Source organism: Staurois parvus, unplaced genomic scaffold (genome assembly GCF_062004578.1).
Source record: "Staurois parvus isolate SC_StPar_1 unplaced genomic scaffold, SC_StPar_1.0 ptg000968l, whole genome shotgun sequence".
Classification (NCBI taxonomy): domain Eukaryota; kingdom Metazoa; phylum Chordata; class Amphibia; order Anura; family Ranidae; genus Staurois; species Staurois parvus.
Genome location: NW_028318764.1, coordinates 285,342 through 310,287, shown reverse-complemented (window position 1 = coordinate 310,287; position 24,946 = coordinate 285,342). Strand labels below are relative to the sequence as shown.

At 42.5% G+C, this 24,946-nt stretch overlaps 1 protein-coding gene across 2 annotated transcripts in view; it reads left to right on the top strand.

Annotated features, from left to right (window-relative positions):
- Positions 1-24,946, top strand: part of OGN (osteoglycin) — a 250,037-nt gene that overhangs the window by 106,121 nt on the left and 118,970 nt on the right. Inside the window, exons 2-3 of one of the 2 annotated variants that reach the window (XM_089657139.1) lie at positions 9,208-9,298; positions 12,751-12,909. In XM_089657139.1, coding sequence (XP_089513265.1) covers positions 9,208-9,298; positions 12,751-12,909 — 250 coding nt within the window. The remainder of the gene's footprint in view (positions 1-9,207; positions 9,299-12,750; positions 12,910-24,946) is intronic. The other variant, XM_089657140.1, reaches the window with a different exon arrangement.

Here is a 24,946-nt window from a genome sequence, read left to right as displayed (position 1 = left end):
TGGACTCCAAACAGTGAGTCATCACACCTAACCAAAAGAACAATGATGAGACAGAAACCTAACTGGCTGAAGGTTCACCCAAAACCTTGGAGAGTGTGATGAACAAACAAACTTCTTGAACTGTTACAATATACTATTATCCACTAAGGTTACAAGTATAACTGGTTGTTTACCATAACTCCTACACAATCGACAGGTAAACAGAGGGTCTTTCCTACTCATGGGAACTTATTTTCTAAAACTAAAAGGTTAAACTTAGCTAAAGCTAAGAACTGGATATATCTACCCACAGAGACATTATCAAAAAGCATATTATCAATGGGATGTTATAAAGAGTATGTTTCCACACACAAAAATATATTCAGCAGAGTTGGGGATTGCATACCACTAAATTAAGTATGAAATGGTGAAAAGTAAGATATTTTGTGAATTGGTATCAGTTGTATGTTTCCATCAGAAAGCAAATGTTTCACACAAGTTTGAATCTCAGGGAAATGAAAAACTGAATGTACATATATCTTTCTATGGTTCTTATCCAAGAATTAGTAGTGAAATCAACTATAAGACATATATATATATATATATATATATATATTTAATACCTAAAGTTACCTTGGTTTCCAATCAAGGCATGAGTCATCATTAATACTCAAATTGTTTTGTGATCCCTGACTGCCCCCCAGTGGACAGGTGAGACATATATGTACACACGCTTCCCGACCGGCCAATCAACACGCCTGTTGGGAGGGTCCTTTTAAAACAAAAGGATTAGATCGTATAAAAAAGCCATGCACCTCACATCTAGATCATGCTCATGTTAAGAAAAAAGAAAAGCTAAAGAAAAACTAATCGACAAAAGGAGTATCTGGAGAAGGAAATCTATCCCATCTGAAAAACTTAAAGATCTTCTAATACTACTTCTCAAACTTCTGAAAAACTTCTAAGCCTCTACACTCCAACACTCTTCCTAAAAACTGCAACCCACTGCACTATCTCTCACTTGCTCCCTGCGGCCATTTTGCTGAAGGGGTCCATCTGCCATTTTGTCTTGAGGACCATTTGAAGGCCCCAACTACATCCCACTGGGCGAAGCCTCAAACTCAAGGTTCTGGGGAGTGGCGAGACTGCTAAGACTTTATATTGTATCTTATATTTCCTATTTTTCATAGACGGATAGCCGTTGTATTGGGTGTTTAGATATATTGATATATATATATATATATATATTTACTGCTAAAAATTGTTTGATTTAATCCTGAGATTAGATATTGCTTAATTTGTAGTTGGTTATAGTGCCATTTTATCAGAGAAGATTTTCTGACATTCCTATGGCCACGGAATGATAGAAATACTTCCTGAAGCACTACAAGGTTACCACTTATAACAAAATTTAATTTTCATCTTTATTATTATCCATATCTGTTTGGTATATAGAATTAGTATATTATATTTTTGATTGTATGTACAAGTATACATTTATCACCAGTCTTTTGCGTTTGTGTTAATATATATATAAATTTTGTACATAAATACATTTATTAGAAGGCAATTTTTGTGTATATGGTACGAAATCATACTGGCTAAAAGGACTCAAGGTATCTTATTAAGTGGTGATCAAATTATTAAGGTGTCCAAATTATTGGTTCATTAAATATTTGCCGTATTTTAACGGCTGGAGGCACTGCGATATTTTGTTTAAGGGAAAGGACACCAACCTACATAAGTAGAATAAATTATTACATAAACCACCACAAGGGTTAGGAGGGCCCTGCTCCTTGGGGCTCAGAAGGTGGCATCATAACATCAGGATTAGCAAGAGTCTGTTGGGGCAGTAGCTGCGGCTGGAGTGGAAGTGGGTGCAGAAGTAATTGGGGAAGTAACCAGGGCCTGGACACGTTTTCCAGGTGCACATAACCTTCCTGTAGAGTCTTGACTGCTTGGAAAAGGGCCGTCAGGTGCTGACAAATCTCATCCAACGGAGAGGGTCCCCTTGCAGGCTCAGACATGGCTGTTTGGTACCGTCAAGTACCTTAGATAGTGAGCCTGATGTGAAGAGGCAGGCCTCTTGTACAGCTCTGGCTCGAGGGCCACTGGTAGTGGGACAGTAGCCACAGGAGCATGGTGAGGTATGAGTGCCTGTGATCAGTCCTGTAGTAGGAGCATGAGTGAAAGTCCAGACAGGTTGAAGATGGACAGGTTGGCACGGATCTTGCTTGACGGCAGGTTATAGGTAACAGCAGGAAGCAGAATCCAGATGCAGACTTGCCGGACTGATTAATTGTAGCCAGAAGGAAGGCAGATGTGAAGTCAGATGAGCCAGGTCGTGAAGTCAGATGAGCCAGGTCGTGAAGTCAGGTAGATCAAGCATAGACTGCAGAGAAGTCAGGTCACAGGCCAAGTGAGCAGCAGAGACACAATCGGACCCCCCCCCCCAAATGACCCCTTTTTGGAAAGTAGACACCCCAAGGAATTGATAAGTGGCGAGTATTTTTCAGATCTCGGCTGTTGCCACACGTTTTTGGAAAAATGAAAACAAAAACCCTCCTCTTTTTAAATTCCTTGGGGTATCTACTCTCCAAAAAGGGGTCATTTGGGGGGTTTGGTGCTATCCTGGCATTTCAGGGCCTCCAAAAACGGATAGGTAGTGAGGAAGTTATGCACCTTCAGGCTTTCAAAGTGGTCATTGGATTTCAGGCTCTTATATGTGGCTAGGTTCTCAAAAAGTCGCACATGTGGTATCTCCCCATACTCGGTAGAAGTAGCAGAATGTATTTTGGGGTGTAATTCTACATATATCCATGGCTTGTGTGCAAAATATATAATTTAACACAACTATAAGAAAAAAAAAAAAAAAAAAAAAGAAGAAACCTCCCACACACACACACACACACATCTTCCGTGGATTCAATATGCCTCAGCAGATAGCTTAGGGTGTCTACTTGCCAAAAGGAGTCATTTGGGGGCGTTTGTACTGTCCTGGTATTTTAGAACCTCAAGAAATGTGATGGACAGTCAGAAAGTAAAAGCTGTGTTAATGTCATTATCTGTAGATGCTATAACTTTCACAGAAAGCAATCAATATACACTTATTGGGATTTTTTTTACCCAAACACATGTAGCAGAATACATTTGGCTTTAAATTTATGATGAAATTTGAGCTTTTTGAATATTTGACAGTAATTAGAAATGATAGTCTTCAAAAAAACTCTAAACTTTTTTTGCTTATAGCTCCAAAAATAAAAAGCACACAGGTGATCAAATGCCACCAAAAGAAAGCTCTGTTTGTGTCAAAAAAAAAAAAAAAAAAAAAAAAAAAGAAGACATAAAATTTAATTTATGTACCATATTGCATGACCAGTTAAACTAGTGCAGCGCTGTATAGCAGCAAAAAAAAAAAGAAAAAAAAAATCTGCAGTATCTATACCATAGTTTGTAGATGCTCTAACTTTCACACAAAGCAATCAATATACACTTATTGGAATTTTTTTTACCAAAAACATGTAGCAGAATACATTTTGGCCTAAATTTAGGACTGGGTTTACTATATATTTTTTTATAGCCGAAAGTAAAAAGTTTTTCTTCAAAATTTTCGGTGTTTTTTGTTTATAGCGCAAAAAATAAAAAGTGCACAGGTGAACAAATACCACCAAAAGAAAGCTCCATTTGTGTGGGAAAAAGGACATAAATTTTGTTTGGGAACAGCATTGCATGACCGCGCAATTATCAGTTGAAATAGTGCAGTGCCGAATAGCAAAAAGAGGCCTGGTCATTAAGAGGGGTAAATACTCAGGATGGCAAGCGGTTAAACAAAAAACTGGCTACAAGACAGACTTTTAAGAAAAGATCTACCGTCTGGATTTCCATTTTCCCAAGGAAAGTGATCCCAACTTGAGCTAACCCCCCACAATACAAAGTTGCATTTTCAGCAGATGGTATTAACCCATTGTTTACCTGAACACTTTCTATCTTAGACTGCACCAACACACTGCTATTATAAGAGTGCAGGTTCCCTCTGTTCCACCTTATGAAAAACACTCACCCATCAGGACAGGTACACAGTTGTCCTGGAAAACCTCAAGCTCAGACATTGCGTGCTTATAGGAGGTTTCAAGAGACATCTCTGCTTTACCTGACATGGTTACAATGGCACACCTATACCTCCTTTGTCACCCCTGTCAAATCTGTCTCAGCACTCTACTGAATCAGCTCAGCCACATGTATAAAACACATTTCACTTTTAGACATCAACACAAGTAAGGGTTTGGCTTTATCCCTTGTATTCTCATTGTCCAGGGCACTACAAATTGGCATGTCTCTCAAGAATGCACTCTGCGGGTGTCCCAACTGAGGTCACTGCCGCCTCACAGTGGACAGTCTCACTCAACAGCAAAGAAGGTCTTAACTACTGGCGCAGCAGGCATCGCAATTTCCACTTGGGAGTGTTGCTACTTCAACCATTCCTCTGTGGCACCTTTATCAGCCTATTATCCCATGTGGTTAGGATGAACTTACAGTAGGCATCTCAGACTCTTTAGCACCTCTTCAGGCACAACAGGAATTTCCCCACTGTCGCCAGGGGTGATTGCAAACACTTTTAGACGGACAACTGGGCTTGCAGGTAGTCTTTTGCCCAACAACATTATCGCCAGCTGTATTCCAAAAGTCAGCCTCTTGCTCTCTCCAATCATTTAGAGCAGGAATCCCACTTAAAATAGAGGCAGAGTCCTCCTCCCATTTGGGCTACCTTGCACGGTGTCTGAGGGCAAAAAGACACTGGGTTACTGTATGCCCCCACTCCCAGCAATACAGGAAATGCACATTCCCATGCATTTAGTAAAGGTTTTCTTTGCTGAAAGCTCTGTTTTTCACACGCTTGGTCTAAATTTGTTATCAGACCTCTCTTCCTCTTTTACTGAGGTCACTGCTGCCAGCAGGCGTTAGCACTACTCCACCCCATCCTTGAAAATGGGATGACTATTGCCTGGCCATCACAGATGGACATACTTTCCAGCCACGCACCTTTTAATGTTTACACAGTTCCTTGCAAGCATACCACCTGCTGCACATGGCAGATCAGACAGTTTCTGACCCTAATGCAGGCCATAGACTGTTCTTTTATCAGCTTAATGTGCGTCCGAAAGAATAAATTGGCCGATATTCGCACCGTTAGTGGGGCAATGTCATCGGCTGATTTTCACTGTTCCTCCTCATTTCTTTTATCGGTCATGCTGAAAATTTTACAAAAAAAGGCCAATTTTTGTAATCATTGGTGGCAACAGAACGACCAATTTTTTGTTTTTCGGCCAAAAAATGAACTGTCTATGGCCTGCATTACTCAAGGTTGGAGCGAAGACACGAAAAACTCTAGCACTGCCCACATCCTCTACCAACTGTGACGTTTGGGGGTTGTTAATCTCTGTGGTAGTGCTTCCCAGCAAGTTCAGTCTACTCCAGAAATGCAGTTTTTAGGGCTGGTTTGTCCACTTTTATTAAAATGTAAGAAAAAGTTCACACAAAATCAGTAGCCCTCGTAGGGGTTTCCACCATCATTGAAAATGACAAAACAAATTACTTCACCCTCCTGGCTCACTTTTGCCACATGGCTGCTTCAGGCCTCAAGCCTAGGCCTTAGGTCTGATCCCTCAGCTACTGAGACTCAACTCAGTCACGGTCTACTGGCACCTTGCAGATATTCATTCCTCTTGCAACCACACGGACTCCTTGAGAGGGTGGAGCCTCAATCTACTGTTACCTCTCAGGTGTGGACACTTGCATCACCAGTGTATGGGTTGCCTGCAAAACCTGGTCCCAGCATTGTAGATTTCCTCTCTCCAAAATCTCAATGAAATCTTCCGGCTCCATGTTAGTCAGGGGAGAGGGTAGCATTAGATGTACTGGTAGGTTTTAAGCAGTTGTAGCAACAGTATTTTTATTTGGGGATAAAGGTTTTATATAAAAATGAAAAGCTGACCATTGTAAAATTGTTTGTCTCAATCCTCTGCCACTTTTGGCCGGACAGCATGGCCTGTTAAAAGAAGTTGAAAAAAAAAAAACCAGGTGAAAATAGGCAAAAAAAAGTCTAAACACAAAACTATTTCAGTCACCACATCTATGAACTGGGAAGCTGCAATACTTAAATTTTGTTTTCTAGTTTATTAGTGCTGTAATAGCCTACAATACATTACTGTGGGCTCTCAGCTCTATCTCATAGCATTTCCTGTAAAAACAAGCATTTCACCTCAGTGTGATATGGAACAAAACATACTGTATCTTAGTTTTTTCCTGTCCATAAATACATTTAAGATACATACAAGTGTACAAGAATTACAGAGATAAAGTGGTTGTAAACCAGGGGTGCACGATATATTTCGCCTGACACCTGGGACATACAGTTCCAGGCACCGGGCAGGTGGATTTTTCTCTTGTTTTGCCCTGTAGCTACCAAGCAGATGGCAGGCAGGCCTGCCCACCTTCCTCTGCATGTACCCTGAGCTCCGCTTTCCCATCTGCAGGCCCAGGATCTTTATAAGTGCCGACAGTAGGGAGTAAGGAGTTGACATATGCTCTCCTCCCCTTCTTGTTCTAACCCAGAAGTGATTGTGTATGACATCACTTCCAGGTCACCATTGACAGATTCCTGGCCATGAAGGGCAGGAAAGAATGTAATGCATTATGCACAGCATTACATGGAGCCCAAAGGAGACATTGGGGTTTTTTTTAGACCCTGCATGTCTCAATAAAGAGAACCTGTCACCAATATATAATCACATAGCTGACTTTGTCCACTATGTGATGGGGGGGGCGCAAGTTAAGAAAAATTTTTTAATTGTAAAAAAATTAAAGTTACACCCAAGCACATAACCCCTTCCTCCCTGAAAGTTTTGAGGTTCTTCAACATATATGCACATACAAACGTAAACACACGTCGGGCGCCTACCCATGAAAGTGTAAATTTCGATACACATCGCCATGTACGCTGGAATGAGAGCAGTAATTCTAGCACTAGACCTCCTCTGTAACCCTAAACTGACGACCTATAAGGGGCTTTAAAAGTGTTGCCTATAAAAAATATAGAGTACCAACGTTTGTTGCCATTTCTCAAGCACACACAAATTTAAGGTTTGCCATATTGGGTATCTACTTACTCAGTGCAACCTCATCTTTTATATGCTACCACAAAATGGGTAATTTCTTGCATTTTTGCGCCCTAATATTACCTTAAGTGTGTTTTTTTACTGAAATGTTGGATTTTCTAGACCTTTGCGGTAGTATCATTTGGCATAAAAAAAAATTGGAACTACCACCATTTTATTCTCTAGGGCATCTGCTTTCAGAAAATATATAATGTTTTGGGTTTTTGTGTAATCTTCAGACCTAAAATGATTTTTAAACGTATGCAAACAATGCAAAAACGGCTCTGGCAGCCAAAGGGATAAAGGAGAAGTTAACCTTCGGGCACGTGTTACATGTTATACCTATTTTTAGGGTGTAACATATTCCCACTTCTGCAGTGACTCAGCAATCTGAGCCCTATGTGTGACAGCAGTACGGGGAGAAGTTCCCCGTACAAGCTGGCACTTTTTGAAAAGAGCGCAGCTGTTCGGGGCTCCAACAATATGGCTGCCTCATCCATTAACAGAATTCTGTAAATGAATCAACTATGAGTACCAACATTCTTTGCAAATGTTGGCTTGTAGTGCTCAATGAACTACGGCACTGTGAAGCTCTCTGTTCATTGATTCTTCCTGTACAGTGTACGAACAGACAGATTACACTGACAGTCTGCTGAAATCCTGCATTGAACCAGTGGTCTGCTGATCGCTGGTAGAATGCTTTACAGGCTCCTATTAAAAATAAATGCAGTTTTTTTTACCTGAAAAAAAGTGCATTAAAAAAAAACAAAAGACATATCCTTTAATGGAGCGGACAATGGAGCTTGACTGGCTGCTCAGCATGTGCTTGTACCGAGCAGCCAAGTGTTTCCGTGTGAGTGGGTAACCTGAAGGGATAGTGTTTTTTTCCCCTCATTGGGGCTGGCACCTCATTTACTTGCTCAGCAGATGCTCTGCTGAGCATTAACCACTTGCCTACTGGGCAAGTATACCTCCTTTGTGCCCAGGCCAATGTTCAGCGCTGTTGCACTTTGACAATTGCGCTGTCATGCAATACTGTACCCATATGAAATTTTTACCTTTTTTTTCCACACAAATACAGCTTGCTTTTGGTGGTATTTAATTGCCACTGGGTGTTTTATTTTTTGTGCTATAAACAAAAAAATGAAAAATGTTTTTGTTTCTATTATAAAATTTTGCAAACAGGTAATTTTTCTCACTGATGTGCAGGTGAGGCGGCACTGCTTGGCACTTGTGGGTGCCAATCTGTTCTGACAATTGCCGGTTATCGACAGCAATTTCCTCACGCTGTGACAGCGTAAGCAAAGTGCAGCCGATAACCAGCAACTGCATTTACTAGGTTGCATTGGACACAGCTGATCACATGGTAAAATGCCTCTGTGATTGGCCTTTTACCACATCACATTATCAGCTGTGTCTGTAGGACACAGTGATCACCGGACACGCACGTTCTGGGAGGACGTCATAAACTAGGGAGTCCTAGATTAAAGTGGTTGTAAAGGTTAAGGTTTTTTTTTACCTTTATGCATGAAGGTAAAAAAAAAAAAATCTGCTGTGTGCAGCAGCCGCCAGCCTCTCCTAATACTTACCTGAGCTCCCTCTGGATCCAGCGATGTGCACGAGAGCAGCTGCTCTCCCTGGAATCTTCCTCCTCATTGGCTGAGGCAGCAGCAACTGGCTCCCGCTATTGCCAATCACAGCTAGTGAGCCATGAGGAGAGACTGGGGACAAGGCTGAGCCATGCTATGTGCATAAATGGACACAGCGCAGTGGCTCAGGAGCGAGCCTGCTTGGATGCCCCATAGCAAACTGCCAGGAGTGCTGGCAGAGGACCCAAGAAGAGGAGGATTAGGGTTGCTCTGTGCAAAATCACTGCACAGAGCAGGTGAGTATAACATTATAAAAGACTAGGTGAAACTTCCGCTCTAACTCCTCAGAAATAATGTATATTGTAATATATAAATAGGTAATATGTGCTGTATACAAGTATGACAAGTTGCCTTTAATATAATTTTAAAAGGTATTTTCCTTGGTTTGGCCAGTCTAACAATTTATATTTGTGTTACTTTAACAGAAAAATGGACTTATAATTTCAAAGGGAAGATTTAAACGTGATGAAGAAAAAAAAGGTGTCACTGATTCCACAGATGTTACAGGAGTGAAAGGTAGCTTCTAAATTTCTTTCTATACATAAATCATTGTAAAAAATGTTTGCACTACTCCCCTAGGAGCCACAGGAATACTATCCAGGTTTTCCCCAAAAGCTTTGCCCTGCAGCCAGGTATATATGGGCTCATTCACATGTTTCTTCAATATCCAGTCTAGGGGTGGTTTTGTTTTTGAGAACTTGGATAGGGATGGGGACTTAGGGTAATAGTCTAAAAATAGAAACTATGTACAGTTGAGGACTTTAGGTATTCTTTCAGATAAGCTATGACCAAGTCCGTGCTTGAAGCAAATAGTAAACTTCAGCTTTAAAGGCAGAAGTAGTAATAACTTGAGCAGAGTCCATTTTTTAGCATCAGAGGGGGTTATGTAGACACAATCTCTAAGATCCTTCAGGGGTGTTTGTACTCAGAAGGCCCAAGAGCAGCTGGATGCCTTCCTCTGTGATACCAGACTAGATCTTCAGTAGACGGCCCTTCAGTCAGCTTTAGTAGAAGCTCACCTGAGACTGCATAGCAGTAGTTGCCTGGGAGGGCAATGTGCCCTCTCCCAGGCTGGAACAATCTTGTACAGGAAAGATACAGAGCCCAGTGTGCTCACTCAATTTATACAGTTACCCAGCATGCCTTCCAGAGTCAGCCTCCCTGAGACAGGCTGGGGCTGTGTGGGACTCAAGCTGCCATCTGCATAGCTCCACACCTATTGTTCAGAAACTTCTTAAGCTTTCTGGATGCAGAAGGAGCAATCAGGCTGACAGACCTAGCTAGCAGAACACAGCAACATTGATTACAGTGTGCAAGTTATGCTTTTACCTAGTGTAATATGGGGTAGCTCTGGAATGACCACCAGCCAGTTTGGTGAAAGCAAAACAGTTCATTTATTTGGATCACGGATAAACAAAAAGACAGCTTACTTCAGCCAAAGTCTATAATCAGTCCAAAACCAGAAGCTAAACCACAAGCTCACCATTAATCTTCAGTCCCATGCAGGAGTTAGGATCCTCCATAGTAAGGGTGCCAGGCAGGCCACATTGGGGGATCAACAGCCCATGTCTCAACTTGTCTGAGACTTACCACACAGCCTGTGTGTGTCTCTCTCCCATTCACGTCCCTGACACACCTGCTGATTTCCCTCTGCAGCCATTTAAGCCTCCCTCACCTGGGACTTAACCCCTTTGGGACCAAATTCCTAGTAGTCTCTGCAATTGTCTCCCTTAACCACTTGCCCTCCTTAGGATTTACCCCCCTTAATGACCAGGCTTCTTTTTGCTACTCGGCGCTGCACTAATTCAACTGATAACTGCACGGTCATGCAACGTTGCACCCAAACAAAATTTACGTATTTTTTTCACACAAATAGAGCTTTCTTTTGGTGGTATTTGATCACCTGTGCGGTTTTTATTTTTTGCGCTATAAAAAGGCTGACAATTTTGAGAAAAAAACCCAATATTTTGTACTTTTTGCTATAAAACATGTCCAGTAAAAAAAAATGTAAAAATCAAATTTTGCATTTTGCGACATGTCTTTGCTATAAAAAAAACCCAATACGTGTAAATTAATTGGTTTACGTTAAAGTTATAGCATTTACAAATGATGGTAAAGATTCTAGGATTTTTAATTTTTTTTATACTAATAATGGCGGCGATCAGCAACTTATGGCGGCGATCAGTGACTTATGGCGGCGATCAGCGACTTATGGCAGGACTGCGGGACTGCAGCGGACATTCTGAAACTGGGGGGGAACTGACTTGGGGTCACTGACATCCCCAGTGACACCAATACAGTGATCAGTGCAAAAAAAACCCACTGACACTGTACTAATGGCACTGGGAAGGAAAGGATTAACTTTTTTTGCACTGAAAGGGTTAACTGTGTGAGGGGAGTGTTTTGCTAGGGGGCGGGGGTGTGTACTGCAGGGAGACAGCAGGCAGATCGGGACTTCTCCTGGTCTGCGTGTCAGGAACTGTCAGGGAAGTGACAGAAAGCAGAGCTACTGCAGCCTTGCTCTCTGTCACTGATTGCCGCAAATCGCCGGGACACAGCTGATAACAACTGGCTGTGACCCGGCGACTGACATCCATGGCTGAGATCGGTGGTGAAGGTAGGGGGCGCGCCTCGCGCGCGCCCCCTACCTGTTTTGAAACAGCACGTTTTAAAACGTGCTTTTGCCCAGCCGTGCCGCCCTGCCACCGTTTTTATACAGTGGCTGGGCGGCAAGTAGTTAATGAGAACACACCACAAATATTGGGGAAATGTATCTGGCATCCAGGACAAATTCCCGGTCTCCTGTACTCTAGAAACCATTACATCCACACTGTCTACAGTGTGACAACTAACTTTAACTATCAAAATACAAACTAGATTTAACTATATAGACCTAGCACCTATCTGGGAGGGTGCTACAAAAATAATAATAATAGTGAGGGTAAAATATGTACAAGGTTCCTTTGCTTTTTGTTCACTAATGTTTATTGAAACATTAGTGAACAAAAATATGCTTTTTGTTCACTAATGTTTATTGAAAGTTTTCCAAATAAAATGCATACAAATATTTTGCATAGAGAGAGATTATAGGCTGTACTCACAGAAAGTGGGAAGTTCAGGTTTCAGGTTTGGTATGGATTTAAAGGGAGTACCTTAAAATGCTATGAGGTCCCCCCCCCCTAAAATCTGTAGCAAACGTTCATCCAAGCATGGAAGCCTGGCTGTGCATATGCTCATCTCCCCCCTGTGCAGGACCCACGTGCCCTCAACTTGGGGAGGGTATCTTGCTAGCAGGATGTTCATGAGGACAAGGGCCCCTTCCCCACAACCCTGTCCCAGTAGTTGTGAGGGTCTGTGAGCAGGGGGGTTATCAGAATCTGGAATTCCCCTTTAAAAAAGGGGGTTCAGATATCATTCTCACTATGTGACCTGGTATGGTTCCCTCCTTTCCTGGCCATCCAGGATGCATGCTTGAATGAGGGTTTGCTATAGATTTTTGGGGAACCCACATTTTTTTTTTTGCATCGGATGCTATCTTAAAATCCAAAATAAGACCTGAAGGGTCCAGTATGAACTTTATACCCCCTCTCCCCCCACACATTTTTTTTTACATGAAGTTTCCTTTTAAAATCCATAACAGACAATCTTCAAAGATAAGGGTTCTGGTATGAAATCCCTGGCTTTGAAACAATACATAGTACCATTCCCATACCATTAACTAAAAAGTATTTCGTCCATTAATCAAATCTAATACAGTTTTTAAAAGTTGAAAGTGAGTTTTAATTATTCTTTTACTACAGAACATATAAATAAGAGTTGGAGGGGGGTCTGCATAAAATAGTCTTAGAACTTGCTAAGAGGCACAGATTAGAAAAAAGTTACAAAGATAAAAGATGGTTGCAGGTACATATTAATATTTGGAAGATTGTTGTTTGAAATTAGAAAGCATCCTGATTACTTGATTTCAGATTTACCTACGTGCTTGGCTTGCGTATGTTTAAGTGGGTCCGTATACTGTGAAGAAACAGAGATTGAAGAAGTGCCTCCCTTACCCAAAGAGACTGCTTACCTATATGCTCGGTTTAACAAGATTAAGAAAATCACTGTAAAAGACTTCTCTGATTTTCGTAAGTAAAACGCAAGATATTTTAAAGATGTATTTTATGTCTATTATTGCTGTTGCTCATTTCCGGCAATTCTAGATAATTGATGTGCTCACACTGCTATAGTACTGCATGTTAGAGATTTGAAAACATAACACTTGGGGCGCTCGTGAGCAGCGCACCATGATGGCTGCCTGCTGATCCTCCACCGCCGGGCACATCAACTCCTTCCCTTACTCCGGGGAGCCTGCTCTGTCCCCCACCCTTGCCCTCACTCTCCGCTGACCCCCCCCACCACCTAAGGGGAAGAACTCCACGGCCTCCCGTGCCTCCAGCGCTCAATTGCCGGTCCGGCGATGCAGCCTACTCACCGGCAGAAGCCCCAGCCTTGACTTTGGCCACTTCTCTTGGGCGGCCTGGACACCCTCTCAGACCTGGAGAGCCTGCCTGACATCCCTGAAGACCTCCCACAGCCCCCCTTGTGGGCCGCAGACCTCCCACAGCCCTCCTTGCGGGCCACAGACCTCCCATAGCCCCCCTTGTGGGACGCAGACCTCCCACAGCCCCCTTTGAGGGACGCAGACCTCCTAGCAAGGTTTAAGACCATGCTGCAGTAGGAGCTTCACACTGCCACCTCCAGACTAGCGACTCATCTCACCAAGGAAATTTGCGAATTGGGAAGCTGCACTGATGTTCTTAAAGGTAAGATGGACGCGGCGGCTACGGTGATCGAAAATCATGAACAGGACCTTTCAGATCTGAGAAGAGAGCTTGACGCTGCTCTCTTGCGTCTGGAAGATTTTGAGAATAGGTCCCGTCGAGGTAATCTTCGCCTGCGTAGCCTGCCCGAAGCCATTGTTGACCTCACGTCCACTGCGCTTTCTCAAGGGTTGGATCCGGCGATGCCGATAGACCGTCTGGGGTTCAATTGCATTCATCAGGCCCTGGGTCCGAGGAGGTCTGCGGGTCCTCCCAGGGACATCATAATTAAATTCACCTATTACCGTATGAAAGAATCGCTCCTTCTCTCTGCGCGAGACAAGCAGGATCTTTGCTTTCAAGGTCATCCGTACCAGCTGTCCACAGATCTGGCACCATCCACCATACAGAAATGTCGACAGATGAAACCCTTCACATCAGTCCTCTTGAACCGTCACATCAAGTACCATTTAAGCTTACGTTCGCGTATCAAGGTCGGAACCATGTTGTCCACAATCCGGAAGAGGCCAAGTCGACCCTGGAGGCGCTACTCTTTCTGCCCTCGCAGGATACCTCCGACAGCCCAGTGCGGCCCTCCGGTTCCCATCCTCCTTCATTTCAGCTGGGGCATATATGGGAGAACGTTGGCAGCCGTAAACGCTCCCTCCCTAGTACCCCTCCATTGTCCGGATCCTCCCATTCTGATCCAGGTTGAGTACGATTGGATGGGTAAGCTTTTTCACTTTTCAGATGGCTTGATCCACTGCCATGACTCTCTGCCTTTCTGATGGGGCGGAGACCTTGACTGGCCCTTGTTGGGTAAACTTTTTGTATGTTTTGTATGTTGCTTGTTTTTAATTTTACACTTTGAAATTTTCTTCTATGCAATACTGGTCTGTACTGGTTGTAATCCTCAGCTTCTCGCGGTCCAACTTTAAGTTGAATTTTTTTGGGGGATGGGGGGTAGGCAATATGTTTGTAAGCTCTGTGTCCTATCCCCTTGTTTTTTTTTTTTTGTTTCTGCTAATTTTACTGCTATACTAGGATTTTGTTTATGTGGATTCCCGGCTCCCGCCGGCTCCTTGTTTTTTTTTTGGGGGGGGTTATTGTACCTTTTTATATATACCGGGAGTCTTCCTGGCTCATGGTCCTATGCCTTATATGGGTGGTGTCGGTTTCTGATCTAATGGGGTCGATATAATAATGACCCAGGAATGCCTCATCTCTATTATGCTGATATGTCTGTGTACCTGTTTACATTTTCTTTATATATTATGGTGTCATATTATGCATTTCTTAAGGTAATGTACTTGACGTTGTCTTTATGCCTGTTATGTTCCCCCCCCCCCCCTTTTTTTTCTCCTCCCTTCTCTTCCCCTTTTCTCCCTCCTTTTCCTTCCCCTTCCCCCTTTCTTCCCTTCCCCATGAAGGTTCTTTTTGTATTATGTTGTTTATGATGCACCCATGTGCCCGGTGGTAGAGCTACCCCCTATGTGTGTCCTTGCGGTTGGGACGCAATTTTCACTGATTGTGGTTTCATTACACTACCTTAGAGTGTACATTTTCTTCTGTCTCTTGTATCTTGTGGCAGCCCAGGGTACGGTTGCATTTGAGGATTGGATTGTTATTCGTAGCGTATTTTGGCAGCTGAATTCACTTGACTCAGTATGGCTTTAAAACCTTTGAAGATTTTTTTCTTAAAGTATCCATGGTTTTAATTCTCTGACCAAGTGTTCTAAAGTGTTCCATCATCTTAAGTCCCAAGACATGGACGTAGTCTGTCTGCAGGAGACAAGGTTTTCTCAATCGCCGTGCTACCTCTCTCACCATTATCCGACCTTTTTCTCTGCTTCAGCCCTTGAGAAGCATAGGGGCGTGGTGATTGCTTTTAGACGCAATCTGCTGTTTACTTGCAACCTGGAAATAGCTGATCCCACCGGCAGGTATTTGCTCCTCCAGGTGACCCTGGTGGGTTATTACGCGCCAAATTTTTTTCTCACTTGTTGAAGTTGATCTCGCACCATCAGCATGGTATTCTCTTATTGCTGGGTGATTCAAATGTTGCTCTTAACTCCTCTGTTGATCGCCGTTACCCGACGGGAGGGACCCCTAGCCACGACCTCAGGAATCTAAATTGCGTGATACGCTGCAAGCTTATGGTTTGGTAGATGTCTGGTGGGAAATGCATCCTCTACTCTTTATATTCGGTTCCACACCTGAGCTTTTGTAGAATAGATCACATCTTCATTTCCTTCCGACATTTATCTTTAATTCAAAAGATTGTCATCTCGACCTCACCCTGGTCTGATCATGACCCATTGGTTTTTTCGCTGTGTCTTTCTGTTATGGCTCATCCCTCTTTTCTGTGAATCCCTGCTCACCACTCAGGTTTCTTGCTCCCAGGTTGTTTTGCACATTCAATCCTGTTTTATGGACAATGTGGGTTCTGTATCCTCGGCTGTCTCTCTGTGGGAGGCTCACAATGCCACCATTAGGGGTCACTTGATTCAGATTGCCAAGTCCAGGAAACGGGCCAGAGAAAAGAGGAGGTTGGAATTGACCTCTAGATTGGCCACGGTAGACGCTACTTCGAAAGCCTGCCCAACTACGGCCCATAGGAAAGCTCGAGATGTGGTGGCTGCTGAACTTGGTGGCTGCTAAACTTTCCACTACAAAAGCTGAGAAGGCCTTACGTTGGGCCGGACATAGGTTTTATACATGCGGCAATAAACCGGGGCCAATGTTGGCCAAGAAACTTAATTCGCTAGGTCGCACCAGTGGTATATTTTGGTTTTGTGCTGCCCCAGGCAAGACTAAAATCGGGCACCCCCCCCGCATCTAAATTTGTCTCACCTTGTCCCTTCCTCTTTAGGCTCCACCTCTTCCTGTTAGAGCTCCGCCCACTGACAACAATGGGGCACTATTCCTCCCACTGACACCAATGATGGGGCACAATTCCTCTCACTGACACTAATGATGAGGCACTATTCCTCACACTGACACGAATGATGGGACACTAGTCCTCCCACTGATACCAATGATGGTGCCCAATCAATAGTGTCAGTGTGTAAGGAATAGTGCCCCATCATTAGTGCCAGCGTTAGGAATAGTACTCCATCATTAGTGTCAGTGGGAAGAATGAATCGTGCCACATCATTGGTGTCAGTGGGAGGCATAGTGCCCCATCATTGGTGTCAGTGGGAGGAATAGTGCCCCATCATTGGTGTCAGGGGGAGGAATAGTTCCCCATCATTGGTATCAGTGGGAGGAAGTGCCACATCATTAGTGTCAGTGGGAGGAATAATGCCCGATCATTGGTGTCAGTGGGAGGAATAGTGCCACCAATGTCAGTGACACCAATGAGGGGGCACTATTCCTCCCACACTGACACTAATGATGGGGCACTATTACTCCCACTGACACCAATTATACTTACATCGCAGTGCTGACCCCTGCTCCAGCCCGGGCTCCCTCCTTCAGGCACAGACACTTACCCATCAGCTGTCTTTCTTCTCCAATTGCTTTCCTCCTCTTCACAGGCTCCAGCTGCTCCCTCACTCAATCTTCAATCTTTGCGCTGCTGCTCAGCTCCTTCTCTCCAAGCTCCGCCTCCTCGCCTGTAATTGGCCGCCTTTGTGCCTTTTCTGAGCTACAGATCTGGCGGCCAATCACCTGCGAGGAGGCGGAGCTTGCAGAGGGAGGGAAAGGCTGCCATAGGCTACCTAGTGATCCCAGGGGTGTGGTCAGATTCGAGGGGCAGCTTGTCATCCCGCCCACATCGTGATCAAGATCCAGGAAGATGAAGACACCGGACGGACACCCTCTGCGCCCCTCCTCTAGCAGTGCCTTGTGGACCCGGATCGACGCGGGACACTGAGTCACAGACACAGGTAAGACACAGCAGCCCCTGTCCCTTTCCCATGGAAGTGTCCCTTCCTCAGGAAAGGGGGGGGCGGTGCTTCCACATAAATATGCCCCTGGGTCACACGCATAAACCTGTTCAACTCCGAATGAGGAGCGGTGCCCTTACCTTGGAACCTGTGAAGATTGCACATAGATTTGCGGATATTTTGTCTCTTTACCAAAAACCGAACACCTTTGTCGCTGAACATGCTGATAGTTTTTTCGCTGAGCTGCACCTACCCTCTTTATCTGTTGCAGCCCAAGATACCCTGAATGTAGATATCTCCAAATCTGAACTCTACCAAGCCATAAAATCTTTGAAGGCCTCCAGGGCTCCAGGCCCAGATGGGTTTTCTGGGCTCTACTATAAAACATTTGCCATCGTTCTGGTTCCTCACTTGACGGCCTTTTTCAATTCTTTGAAGCAGGGTTCCCGGATTTCTTTGGAGTCTCTTCAGGCGCATATTACTATGATCCCTAAGAAGTCTGAAGATGCCTTTGAACCGCAAGCTTTTAGACCGATCTCGCTGTTAAATGTGGACTTGAAGATTCTGAGAAAGGTTTTGAGCACCCGAATTAATAAATATCAACTATCACTTATTCATCGAGATCAGGTTGGCTTCGTTCTGGGGCGACAAGCTGCTGATAACATCCGTAAAGTCATCCATCTCATTCATATCTTTCATTGCGCTGACTACATGATAGAAGTTCAAAGAATTCTTGACGCTAAAGATACATACTCAGTGTTACCAAAGAATACACTAATTGCATATAAACGCTCCTTGAAAAGTCTAATCTCAAAAGGTTATGACAACAATATTATAAATAGAAAAGAAAGATTTTCTCTGCCCCAAGGCCCCTAGGCTTCCTGTATTGTACTGTTTACCTAAGGTCCATAAAAATCCAGTCCACCCCCCAGGAAGACCCATCGTCAGTGGTATAGGTTCACTATGTTCCAGAATCGGGGAATATATAGATCATTATTTACAACCTCTTGTTCTTACTACTCCCTCATATCTTAAGGACACAAAACAAGTGCTGAACGAAATTAAATCTCTCAATTGGAACCCTGAACTTTTAACCTTTTTTAGTTACTGCCAACAGTAACATTGACCATGGTGATGGTATGATGGTGGTAGACTATTATTTAGATACAGCAGACAACATCTCTGCAGCCCACAAGGCATTTATTTTAGGACTATTAGATTTCGCAATGCGAAAAAACAATTTCTGGTTTAATAAAACTTACTACCTTCAAACCAGAGGTGTCGCGATGGGAGCAAAATTTGCTCCCAGTCTGGCTAATCTATTTATGGCCAGGTGGGAGGAGGACACAATCTATTCTAGGGAGTGGCCGGAACTTTTATTTTATAAACGATACATAGATGACATCCTCCTCCTATGGCAAGGGGATGAAGAGGCCCTAGTGAACGTTTTTGGAACACTGAACAATAATAATTTAAATATCCAGCTCACCTTTTCATACAGTACCGTAGAAATCAATTTTTTGTATATAACATTATTAAACAAAGGAGGATATCTAACATCTGAAGCATACTTTAAGAAAACAGATAGGAACAATTACATTCCGGTTGTTAGTTGCCACCACTCTACGTGGTTGGCAAATATTCCTAAAGGCCAGTTCATGAGGATAAGAAGAAACTGTGCTGATACTGACACTTACCATACTAAAGCTACAATACTCAAAGATTTATAGAATAAGGGTATGAGGAAAAAGCCTTAGATTTGGAGATAGAAAATGTGGCCAAGATGAACAGAGATGTGATGTTATCCGGTACAACAACACAGAGAGATAATAAATTTTGCCCATTCATCACATCCTTTTCCATACAACATAAAGCAGTTAGAAAAATTATTAAAAAGAACTGTGACATCCTAAAAGCTGATCCTATTCTTTCCAATGCCTTACCAGATAGGCCTGAGATTGTCTTTAGAAAGGCACCAACCCTCAGGAACAGAATTTCCCCTGATGTTATTGATCCTCCCCCCAAACCCACTCTTTTTGTCAACATGAGGGGTTTTTAATCCGTGCATAAAATGCCTAATTTGCCAGCAGAGTAAGACATCCAAAAAGAAAATTGAGACATTTACATCTTTTGCAACGGGGAAAACAAAATATATCAACATTTTTACCTGCAATAGTAGATATGCCATATACCTTTTAGAATGCCCGTGTCGGAAGCAAGATATTGCCCGTACAACAAGGAGATTACGAGACAGGTTCCAAGAACATGTCTACAATATCAAGAGAGGTTTTAAAGAGCACTCATTGTTGAAACATTTTAGATATTATCACAATAAGGACCCGTCAACTTTAAAATTCATGGGCATTGATATGGTCCAGAATCCATGGCAAGGTTCAAATAAATGTAGACTTGTCTCTCAGATGGAGACTAGGTGGATTTATGAAATGAAGACTTTAACCCCTACAGGACACAATGTTGATATAGACATTAGTTGATCACCAAGGCTACGTTTTACTTGTATTATGTCTGTTTTTATCTTTGATTTTTATCTTTTTTATCTTTGATTTTTATCCATCTGAGCTATTCTATTCTATCATGAATTTCAATATTGAATGCTATATACAATTTTAGCTTACTCCACATAACAGATTCATCTGGGTTCTTATTGTATCATATCTATGCTTTTATTTATTGAGTATATCTGTTTACTGATGCATTATATCATGGGAATCTTATCCACATTTTTGAATATTTTATTACATTTTCTACATGTATGGTTTATATTGTATTTTTACTGACATATTATTACATTATGGGACATTTTATTTGAATTTTGAATATTTTTAGCATACTTTTTCTGTATTTTTACTATGACATGGCTTTTAAGATGCATGTCAATTTGTGAACAACAAGCAGCGTTTTATATCATTTTTTATTTTAATAATATATACACATTTATTTTTTCATTTTTATACAATTTATTTTACTTATATGACTAGTTATTAATATTTTATCCATAACCATGTATATATTTATTGATTTCGGATCAACAGATTTATTGCAGGATTAATCCTTTTTATCATCGGTTTATCATTTTAATGAATGAATATTTATTCGGTTGAGACATACCCTCTTGCATATAACAGATCTTACCACATTTGTTTTGTTAGCATAATATGCTAACAGAATGCTTTGGATCTATGATGGATAAAGCTGCTTGCTGTTTATGAAAATATGCATCGGGATCCATGAGAAAATGGTAACCGCGCTTCCCGCACATGCGCATTACACGTGGATCTCTGGCAAGATGGCACCTGCTAATTTGCGCGCGCATTCTGCAGGCCATATAAGGAAGAGTACAGACGTCTGGCTGCTATGGCAACACCCCTTTTGAGAACATACGTTTTGTACGAAACGCGTTAAGGAGGAGCCCTGCACGCCGTGATGTCACGCCGCCGGACCACGGAGGTCCGGCGACCATCTTTAGTAACCAGCTGGTCAGTGTATTAAGCAGCTTTCAGCTGCATGTCATTTTCACATATGAGGATTTCTGAGAATGATTTTAACTGCATGTCATTTATCAACCGAGGATACCTTTTTACAGTGTGTCCATTTGGATTTTTAATAATTTAACAAATAATTTTTTGAAGAATACTACACTATAGGCACCTATATTTTTTGCTCTGTATCGAGCATCTAACCCCCCCTGCCCCCCAGAATCCGCAGGTGACCATCCCAGGGCCCCGAGGAGAAAGATCCGTTACCAGACCCAACCACAGCTAACCCTTAAAGGGGACCTCTGATTGACAAATCGCCCAGATCCACAGAGGAGGTTTTCCATACCAGGCGGTATCCTCTTCCACCACAAAGGGGACCTCTGGCTGTTAAATGTAACAAATGCACATATAAATTGCGCCTCTGGTGAGTGTACAATTTTACTATTCACCGCACGTCACTGGATTATATGTTCCAACTGGGATAATTAGAGTCACTTATCTGAATATTTATCCACACCATCATTGAACTATCATCATCATTTAATATCGTGTGCGGTCTCTTTTTGGGACATTTACTGTTCTATTTTGGACAATTTTATTTGCGGATTTCAGTATCTTTATTGGTGGATTCGTTTTAGCCATATGCGCGTTTTCACTTTTATTGCCTTCACCTAATGTAGCACTGTATCACGTTATATGGTATGTAGTAGTAATACTTATCTTATACGTTTTTGCAGATTTATTGGTTTTAACACTGCATTCCAACCTTGTGCAGGTTATGCGTTTATATTTTATACGTTTATGCCACTGATTTGCACTACAATTTTATTATATCTTACATCGCCGCAGGATACCAGGGTTTCTTTTATCCCTGGACATTTATAAAGCGTTTGATTCGCTTTCTTGGGAGTATTTGACATATACGCTGTCTAGATGGGAGTTTGGTGATGCTTTTCTGGCTTGGATCTCAGCTTTTTATTTGTCTCCCTCAGCCTCTGTTAAATATGCAGGTTTTTTTTTTCTCATCTTTCCCTATTTTCAGGGGCACGAGACAGGGATTCCCATTATCACCTGCTGTTTTTGTTCTTGCTCTTGAACCTCTAGCTGAAGCCATTCAAAATCACCCGGATATTTCTGGTGTCCCCTATGCCGGCACTAAATACAGTGCCAACTTTTATGCTCCCTGCAGATCTGGTTGAACGGTTGCAGACACAATTTCCCTACCGTTGAGCATCCCATTCCCTGGCTTATCTTGGCGGTACACTTACTTCCTCCTACTCTGCCTTATTTTCGGCTAATTATTACCCCTTACTGTGCTTTGTTACTTCCCTGCTACATTCTTGGCAGTTTCCTTCTTTATCATGGATTGGCCGGATACATGCTGTCAAGATGACTATCTTGCCGAAGTTCCTGTACTTTTTCCGCACTCTCCCAATTCAGGTCTCTGTGTCTTTTCTTCGTGTACTGCAAAGTCAGATTCTCTGTTTTATTTGGGCTCATAAACGTCCCAGAGTGCCTAGAGCCACTCTGTATACTCATAGATTACAGGGAGGTTTGGGAGTTCCACATGTTTCTAGATATTACTTGGCGGCTCAGATTTCCCAGTTGTCTATGCTTCATTCATGCCACGACAGATGTCCCGCTATGGATACTCTTAGAATTACCCAACTGTGCTCCACTTTCCTTAACTACATTGCTTTGGCTCTTGCCTAAGTTGCGCCCTCTGGATTTGAGCCCTATCATGCTTCACAGTTTATGAACCTGGAATTCTGTTAAATATTCGGGTAATTTGATATTATCGTTTCTACCTCTTTTGCCGATTACGCATAATCCTTTATTTCCACCAGGCTTAGAACATCCCCCTTCTTTCTCTTGGTGGACCTCCCATGGCTTTGTTATTGTACATGATATTCTGAGCGCTCGTACGTTTCTATAATGGGAGTCTCTTCAAGAATCAAGGGGGTCCTGCCACAGGAATATTACACTGTTCAACAAATTTTTATTTTTTGCCAGTTTTGGAAACAAAAGGATCCATTTCTTAATGAATGTCACATTCTGAGTTCAAATATAACAATGAAATTTGTCAATTGGCTCTAGTTTTTCTGTAAATGGAAAGTTTTCTACTATAGGCGTAATGGCTACATAATGCACAATAATTATATAGATAGATGTCTTTCACCAAATATAAAGCAAGTGATATTGACTACATAACAAAGCCTAAATGGCATAATATATTGCATAGGATTACCAAGAAAAATTATAGCCATAAGCTAAGTTGAATCATTTTAATACTTAGGATTCTCACTAGTTTTGTCTTCAGTTTGTGTCGGTTTTGCTTCTCTTGGCTTTTCTCTTGTATTCGAGGAAAGGGCTATCTCTTACAACTGCACGTGACTACACGCTTCAGGTTCTTCCTCACTTGACTCAACCACGAAGGATTCTGGTGCTTTAGGAATTGGTAGCCCCTCTCCATGAGGAACTGGACGTATTGCCGATGGAATATTTGGATAGTGCACAGATAACTTTTTCTTCTTATTTAGCCCTTTTACAATTGGAGGCACCATACAAAAGTAACAATTACTAACATGATCTGTTGGCTCTCTCCAAATCATTGGCACAGCGAAAGGCATAGATGCCTTTTTTCCATTCAACCATTGCTCCAGTGCTGTCCCACAAGAATTGTCCAGCCCAGCTCTTGTCCTGGTCTCCTATCTTGCAGCCAAAATACAAGTTGTAGGCTTTCTTAATCATTCCTGTTATCCTTTTTGTGAGATAAAAGTTATTTCACCGCAGATATAGCAGAAATTATCTGCTTTATTCACACAAGTTTGAGGCATTACTGAGTAGACTATATAAGCATAAAACGAAATGTAAAGACACTGTCGAACTACAATCAGCTACAGATACTGCAGCTTTTATGCAGTGAAGTGATGCAATTAAAGGCTAATTATGCATCATCTCAGTATACATGCAATTTTCTATTGGTCACCAGTATCAATTGCGCAATATGCAGCTGAAGTTGCATCATAATTTTGAATGGCTTACGTCATTAGATGGGTGAATATATCATGGAAACTAGAGCCAATCAACATTTTTTTGGGTCATTTTCGTTTTCAGCACCCCAAAATTATGTAAGATTAGCTAATTTTATGCCCAAAACTTTTTACCTGTTGAACAGTGTTATCGGTATTTGCAATTGCGCCACTGGGTCCTATCCCTCCTCGTACCTCTACATATCCTTACCGCAAAACGCACTTTGAACACGTCTGTCAGCATTCCTCAGGGTCCCCTGGTCTCATTTCTGTAATTATTGCCTCTCTTAACAGTGGGTCCTCCTCATCACCCCTGTCTTATGTCTCTCAATGGGAGCAAGATCTGGGTTTCTCGATTGCAGTGGAGGGTTGGCATAGGGCCTGGGGGATGGTGGCGAAATTTTCATTCAATACAGTCACTCTTGAGGCAGCCTACAAAGTTCTCCTGTTGTGGCACTGGGTCCCGGCTTGGACTGCTCACCTTAATCTGACTGGCAGAGATAGGTGTTTCCGGAACTGTGGTCTACGTGGGGGCGTCTTTCACATTTGGTGGTTGTGCCCGCAATTGATAGGCTTCTTGTCTAGGATTTTTGGTTTGCTGCAAACGCTATTTCATATTACGGTCCACAGGAATGCAAGGGTGGCCCTCCTTCATTGCCCAATTTTGGGTCTGTCTAGGTCTCAGCAGAAATTGGCATCCTATCTATTTATTTAGGCCAAACGTGCTATAGCTCAAGCTTCGGTTGACTTCCAGGGGGTGAAGACCCAGATGAATGCTATGTTGATCAATGAACAGATGTCTAGCGTTCTTCATGATTCTCATCTGAGATTCCTTAAGGTTTGGGAACCTTGGATACGTTATTCCTTGCCATCCCTGCCTCCTACTAGTTATGGCCTCTTATAGTCGTTGCCTGGGCTAGCCCCAGATCCGTGATTCTTCTAG